An 8,409-nucleotide genomic window follows, 5' to 3' on the forward strand; every position below is an offset into this window, starting at 1 on the left:
AGAAGATAAAAGGGCCTTCTAAGTTGAACCCAAGTGTTTATAGGACCTAAAAATTTGAATTTGAATTTTCCATTGAAGATATATACTTTTGATATAGAAACAAATATAGATACATGTATCATATGTTTAGAGTCTTTACAAATTCATTAATTTATTTTAGCTTGAATTGAGTGAAAAACATTTCACTCAGCTTACCATTTTTTAGTCATTTTCAATATTAAAATTATCAAACAGAATGTGAAATTTCGCATGCAAGTTATTGGTTCTGACTTAGTAACATCATAGTGTACATGAATCTCAAAACAAAATTGCAGGACTCAAAATAAAGCAAATTCTAGTAAATACAAGATGATATTTACAATGGACATTTTTTGTCATTTTCTTTTGAAGCCCATAGATAAAAGATAGAATAGATAATTATACATTGCAGAAATTTTAGTGAATTGTCAGTTAACTAAAGTGAGGTTATTTTCTTTTCACTTTTAGAGAAAGCCAAGTTGAACTACGCCAGCAAATCGACAGCTTAGCTGGAGGTAAGAGTAATAATGTTTCAGTCTAAGTTTTCATTATTCAAGTATTTTATATCTAAACATTCGCAGACGAGTGATCATGAAAGCTGTCATAACTTTAATTTGTGAAGCAGATAGAATGCTATCTAGACTAATTGACTTACTGTTAAGAAAAATGATTGTTTGATATACATGTACATGTGATTCAAAATATATGAACTGTATAAACTTATTATCTGATGAAAAATTAACCAGAAGTTTAAAAAACAATGAAATTACCATAAAAATCCTAAAAAATGCCGATCCCCTTATAAAGACCATCCCCCAGTCCCAGTTTTTTTAGCTCGACTATTCGAAGAATATGAGAGCTATTGTAGTCACGTCAGCGTCCGCGTCGGCGTCTGCGTTGGTTAAAGTTTTTTTGTAAAGTCAAATATCTCAATTATTACTTGAGATTTTCAATTGAAACTTACAATACTTATTTATAGTAACAAGGTACATCAGACTGACAAGTTGGATACTCTGCCTACAATATTGACAGAATTATGCCCCTTTTTAACTTAGAAATTTTGGTTAAAGTTTTTTGTAAAGTCAAATATCTCAATTATTACTTGAGATATTCAATTGAAACTTACAATACATATTTATAGTAACAAGGTACATCAGATTGACAAGTTGGATAACTCTGCCTACAATATTTACAGAATTATGCCCCTTTTTAACTTAGAACTTTTGGTTAAAGTTTTTTTGTAAAGTCAAATATCTCAATTATTGCTTGAGATATTCAATTGAAACTTACAATACTTATTTATAGTAACAAGGTACATCAGATTGACAAGTTGGATAACTATGCCTACAATATTGACAGAATTATGCCCCTTTGGAACTTAAAAATTTTGGTTAAAGTTTTTTTGTAAATTCAAATATCTCAATTATTGCTTGAGATATTCAATTGAAATTTAAAATACTTTTTTATAGTAACAATGTACATCAGTTTGCAAAATTGCACAACTCTGCCTACAATATTTGCAGAATTATTTGCCCCTTTGAAACTTAGAAATTTTGGTTTAATGTTAAAGGTCTTCAAATATATTTACTTGAAACTTTACACATGTACTTAGGGTCATAATTGGAGGGTCATACTATCAAGCACATAGAATAGTCGAGCGTGCTGTCCTACCGACAGCTCTTGTTTTTATATGGAAAAAGTCTACTCATCAGTGCTGAAATCCTGAGTTAATCCATAATTTTTGTTCAAATCACTCAGAATCCATTTTATTTTTTGAATTATATGAATAGGAAAATACTAAACACAGTCAGATCAAAGTAAGTAGAGCATTGAAATAATCAAGTGTGCATGCTATATTTCTGAATTTTGTTTTATTTTTAGTTAAACAAAATATTAGACTTTAAGTTTGGATATGTGGACAAAAGCCCCACTTTCAAGGCCCCCATTATAAAAACCCTGCTTGTATTTGTTAAATCTTCTGTGTTGTGCAAAACTAGATAATTATGTCCCACTTGGTTATATACTTGCTGAATGTTTATGGTCTCTGTATATTTTATATTGGTTATATCTCCTGTGTTATGCAAAACTAGATATGTTCCCACTTGGTTACATGTATATACCTGCTGAATGTTTATGGTCTCTGTATATTTTATATTGGTTATATCTTCTGTGTTGTGCAAAACTAGATATGTTCCCACTTGGTTATATACCTGCTGAATGTTTATGGTCTCTGTATATTTTATATTGGTTATATCTCCTGTGTTGTGCAAAACTAGATATGTTCCCACTTGGTTATATACCTGCTGAATGTTTATGGTCTCTGTATATTTTATATTGGTTATATCTCCTGTGTTGTGCAAAACTAGATATGTTCCCACTTGGTTATATACCTGCTGAATGTTTATGGTCTATTGTATTATACTAAATTTTATATTGGTTATATCTCCTGTGTTGTGCAAAACTAGATATGTTCCCACTTGGTTATATACCTGCTGAATGTTTATGGTCTCTGTATATTTTATATTGGTTATATCTCCTGTGTTATGCAAAACTAGATATGTTCCCACTTGGTTACATGTATATACCTGCTGAATGTTTATGGTCTCTGTATATTTTATATTGGTTATATCTTCTGTGTTGTGCAAAACTAGATATGTTCCCACTTGGTTATATACCTGCTGAATGTTTATGGTCTCAGTATATTTTATATTGGTTATATCTCCTGTGTTGTGCAAAACTAGATATGTTCCCACTTGGTTATATACCTGCTGAATGTTTATGGTCTCTGTATATTTTATATTGGTTATATCTCCTGTGTTGTGCAAAACTAGATATGTTCCCACTTGGTTATATACCTGCTGAATGTTTATGGTCTATTGTATTATACTAAATTTTATATTGGTTATATCTTCTGTGTTGTGCAAAACTAGATATGTTCCCACTTGGTTATATACCTGCTGAATGTTTATGGTCTCTGTATATTTTATATTGGTTATATCTCCTGTGTTGTGCAAAACTAGATATGTTCCCACTTGGTTATATACCTGCTGAATGTTTATGGTCTATTGTATTATACTAAATTTTATATTGGTTATATCTTCTGTGTTGTGCAAAACTAGATATGTTCCCACTTGGTTATATACCTGCTGAATGTTTAATGTCTATGTATATTTTATACTGTCTCTAGATGTAATTTTCTGCTAAAGTTATTTTTATTTTTTTTTTATCTACAGTTGAATAGCTTTAAAGCATGTGACATTAAGTAATTATTATATGGTTGCTTTTCAGATTTGCTGGTAATATCCAGTAGCCAGACTATATCGGTGGACTTGGAATCATATGTGAAAAAGTTGAACAATTCAAGAAGGCGTGTTATGTTAGTCAATAATATTTTACAAAATGTTCAGGTAAGAGTGATTTAAAATCTTCTAGCACATTTCAACTTTTGATACTGCCTAGGTGCTGTCATGCATTTTAGTCTAACTTAATGAAAGATAATAGTTACTCAACCATGTGTGGGCCTGACACGGGATTTAGCTTTTGCATATATTTATTATGACCCCACAATGTGGGAGCATATAGCGTTGCACTTGTTCGTCCGTCCGTCAGTCCGTCCGTCCGTCCGTACGTCCCGAAATCTTGTGAACGCAACTTCTCTTAAACCGGATGGCAGATTTTGCTTAAACTTACAGGGATGAACAACCTTAATGTGTAGATGGTAGTAAAGGAAGGAATTTTCACTGCGACCAAATTTAACAGAATTATGGCCCTTTGTTGATTTTTTCAGTAGATACTATGTAGAAATTTTGTGAACGCAACTCCTCTTAAACCGGATGGCAGATTTTGCTTAAACTTACAGGGATGAACAACCTTAATGTCTAGATGGTAGTAAAGGAAGGAATTTTTGCTGCGACCAAATTTAACAGAATTATGGCCCTTTGTTGATTTTTTCACTAGATACTATGTAGAAATTTTGTGAACGCAACTCCTCTTTAACCGGATGGCAGATTTTGCTTAAACTTACAGGGATGAACAACCTTAAGGTGTAGATGGTAGTAAAGGAAGGAATTTTCACTGCGACCAAATTTTACAGAATTATGGCCCTTTGTTGATTTTTTCACTATATACTATGTAGAAATTTTGTGAATGCAACTCCTCTTAAACCGGATGGCAGATTTTGCTTAAACTTCCAGGGATGAACAACCTTAATGTGTAGATGGCAGTAAAGGAAGGAAATTTTGCTGCAACCAAATTTAACAGAATTATGGCCCTTTGTTGATTTTTTCATTATATACTATGTAGAAATTTTGTGAATGCAACTCCTCTTAAACCTGATGGCAGATTTTGCTTAAACTTCCAGGGATTAACAACCTTAATGTGTAGATGGTAGTAAAGGAAGGAATTTTTGCTGCGACCAAATTTAAGAGAATTATGGCCCTTTGTTGATTTTTAGTTTTCAACTTGTGGCACATGTAGTCCAAAAAATATTTGACCTAGAGTCATAAGATTGACAGAACAGTGGCGTGTGGGGGCATCCGTGTCCTATGGACACATTTCTAGTTTATAACATATATGTATAAATGTATATAGAGGATATTGAATGAGTGTAAGTTTAATATTAAATTTATTAAATGATTTGAATAAAATCATATTATATAGTTTTTTCAACGAGTTCAATAGATTTAGAATGAATCTACAATCATACACAAATATAATATTCTAATTATCACATATATAAAATAAGAACATAAACTGATATAAAGAGTCATTTTTCAAGACGCGCCTATAGTGTAATGCTTACATCAGTGCGCTTTTAATGTTATGTTTATATTAAGCGCAAATGAAGTCACATCAAAAAGTATTTACACTAGTGTAATATCGTTTTTTATTACATTGCTTTATTACACTTCTATGCTGCGTTTTATGTGATAAAAAGAAATAAGTAATGATTGTATTGCATTGAAAACAAATGGCATCCTGTGATTAATACATGCTTAATACATTTGTTACTATAAATAGAAAGGAATTTAACAATGATTGAATTTTAATTGGTTCTGAGAGTAAGTGATTGATCAAAAGTTTGCGGCTCTAAGGGCTAGAACAACATAGTCAGCTGAACATAGGCAAGTGCAAAAATGATGAGATACCTGGGTCCAAAAAATCATAATCAGTCTGCTAAACAAGTGCAAAAATAATTAAATGTGACATTTTAGTTGACATCCTCAAAACAGGCTAGCTGGAAAGTAAAAGTGGGCTTTATAGTCAGGATGGCTTGATTTTGAGAGATAAAGCACTTGCAAATTGATTCTACTGGAATTTGTACCTATGAAGGGAAGCAACTCTGTCTTATCTTTAGAGGGCTCTGGAGTTTTAACAACAGAAATATCAAAAGTTATTGTAAAATCTATTTCATCTATTAAATGCATTTATACTCATTAGAGTTGGGCTGGAAAGTGATAATTGATCCTCAATAAATATTGACCCTCTGGCTAAAGCTCTCAAGCCTTTACTTATTGAGCTGGCTGATTTTCACCTTTCCTCCCTACTCTCTGTATATAAACCTCTTATATGATAAATCTCATAATTTGATGTCTATCAAAAACATTTGATATCCTTTGTTTTTTGTAGGAGAGATTGACCAAATTATATAACAATGTTTCTCGTGAGACTGCTAGACGGAAAGTATTACTAGATCCACCAGGGGCAGGCAGACCAAAATAAGCCATTGAACGCCATTATTCCATGCTTATAATATGTGATATTCATTCCATGAAACTATTTATCAATGTGCAAATTATTTATTCACCTGCAAGAAGGACCAGCCTTTTGTGTTGAATCCTGTTCTAGGGAATGATAATTAATTTGATAATCTGAAGATAATGATACGCTGATGTGATTTTAGGGGATTATATGATTGTATGATTAAGGTGATGATATTGGTAGTGTTGATAAAGAAGTCACAAATAATATTTTAGGGTTGTAATGCAATTAAATGTATTATGTGATAATAAGATGGTATGTTTAGGGTTATAATTGAATTGTGTACTATAGGGGATAATTTTATATATTGTTGATAAAAGAAATCACAAATTATCATTAAGGGGGTGGGGGTTAAGATATTGTATACTTAAGGAGTTGTTAAGATTGTATATTCCATGTGATAATTATGGTATTGTTAAATAATTACAAATCATGATTTTAGAGGATAATGAAAGTGAATGCTCTAGTGATAATAAAATCATGATAAGTGATAATAATATTTTTGTAATTTCAGGCCACAATGAGATGGCATATTTAGATGATAAGATTATTTTTTTTAATTATTACCATATAATAATAATAACATTCAATCATTTTTGGTTATATTTGTAATTGTGGGCTAAGCATCAGTTTTATGACACATATTAAAAAATAATGCTATTTTATAATTAACTTGTGGTGAATCATTATTATTTCATAAATAATTTGTGACTAATAAATGATATTATATAAATCACTTGTGTTAATTCAATGTTATTTTATAAATAACTTGTGGCGAACTATTATGTTTATGTATAAATAACTTGTGGCAAATCATTATGCTATTCTATAAATAACTTGTGGTGAATCATTATGTTTTTGTATAAATAACTTGTGGCGAATCATTATGTTAATCTATAAATAACTTGTGTTGAATCATCATGTTATTCCTATAAATAACTTGTGGCAATTCATCATGTAATTTTGTAAATAAGTTGTGGTGAATCATTATGCTATTCTATAAATACTTGTGGCGATTCATCATGTTACTCTATAAATCAGTTGTTGCAAATCATTATGTTATCCTATAAATAACTTGTGGCGATTCATCATGTTACTCTATAATTAACTTGTGGCGAATCATCATGTTATTCTATAAATAAGTTGTTGCAAATCATCATGTTATTCTATAAATAACTTGTGCCGAATCAGTATGTTATTCTATAAATAACTTGTGGGGGTCGTTATGTTTTTTGTATAAATAACTTGTGGCGAATCATTATGTTATTCTATAAATATCTTGCGGCGATTCATCATGTTATTCTATAAAAAACTTGTGGCAAATCATTTTTTTATTCTATAAATAACTTGTTGCAAATCATCATGTTAATCTATAAATCAGTCTTTGTGAAATAATGTTATTTTTAAAATCATTTGCGGTGAATCAGTGTTGTATTTAATGAATAATCTTTTTAAAAATCACTTGTGGTAAATAGAAAATAACCAGTAATTGTGTATACAGATTTTTGTGCAAATAACCAACCACACATTCTTACATATTGTTAAGATAATTTGAGTAAATGTTTAAGATTTATTGAAAGCGAAAAAATAAATATTGTATTACTGTGAAATTAAAAAGTTAAATCCTTAATACTTAATTGATTGTGTGTATTTCTGTGTATGTTGAATTAAGGTTCACTGTAATACCTTACTAGTTTTGTGTATTACTGTGAAATTAAAAAGTTAAGGGACTCCACTGAGGTTTCAAAGCCTTAAAACATAACATTAGAATTTCTTACATAAATGAGCTGGGGGCATTTTAAACAGAAATATATGCAAAGATTTAGAAATATGCTTTGAAATAAATTGAAAATCACATTTTTATGCTTTTCTTAGCCCAAGTTGAGTGAAAAGTGTTTAAACACTTTTCATTTTGGTCATTTTTTTACATCTTGAATAATTATTCTGGAAAAGGATGTGTGTGAATGATCTAAAATTTTGCACAAAGATTAGTGGTCTAATCCTTCATCAAATGGTACATTTCTCTGGAACAAATATTTTCAGTCTTATCATGTCAAAACACCTCAGTGGAGTCCCTTTAATACTTAATTTGGTGTATTATTGTGTATATATATATGGAATATTATGTTGTAGTAGCTTTCTTAGGCTTTGTATTTTTCTACGAGCAGCGGTGGAAAATTGATATCTCGCGAGACCCAAGATCGAGCGAGATATCAATTTTCCAACGTTGCGAGTAGAAAAATACAAACACTCAGAAAGCTACTACAACATGATTTTCCTTTTATTATATACCTTTTCGTTTTATTCAGAAAATGAAATATAGTTGTCAAGAAATAAATTCATGACTGAGGGATGAATACGTAATTCTTGCAAACCGGCCACGCCTTTAATAATTTTGGTTCCCGTTTTCAAATGTAACGTTATGCAAAGCTAAGATCGGAACCAACGTCAAAAATAGTCCGGCATTTCCATATATGGTACCGTAATTGTCACTAACATAATACGGAAATTTCTATCCGTTGAAGTGTATTTGCGCTTCAATATTTGCGTGTATTTTAGGGAGAAAATTTATAGGTATATAATAATAAAAGTTACAACTTAATACGTTCTTCGGGGTATAACTGTGTAACT

The 8,409-nt window shown here is 30.6% G+C and overlaps 1 protein-coding gene across 1 annotated transcript; it reads left to right on the top strand.

Moving 5' to 3' along the window:
- Positions 1-486: 486 nt before the first annotated feature.
- On the top strand, positions 487-7,498 carry LOC132713993 (SNARE-associated protein Snapin-like; the record flags this gene model as incomplete). Its single annotated transcript, XM_060696731.1, has 3 exons — positions 487-533; positions 3,307-3,425; positions 5,647-7,498. Coding segments are annotated over 3 exons (259 nt in total), but the record flags the coding sequence as incomplete, so codon positions are not given.
- Positions 7,499-8,409: the final 911 nt, after the last annotated feature.

The sequence above is a fragment of the Ruditapes philippinarum genome, unplaced genomic scaffold (genome assembly GCF_026571515.1).
Source record: "Ruditapes philippinarum isolate M1 unplaced genomic scaffold, ASM2657151v2 ctg8376_1_1_1_1, whole genome shotgun sequence".
Lineage (NCBI taxonomy): Eukaryota > Metazoa > Mollusca > Bivalvia > Venerida > Veneridae > Ruditapes > Ruditapes philippinarum.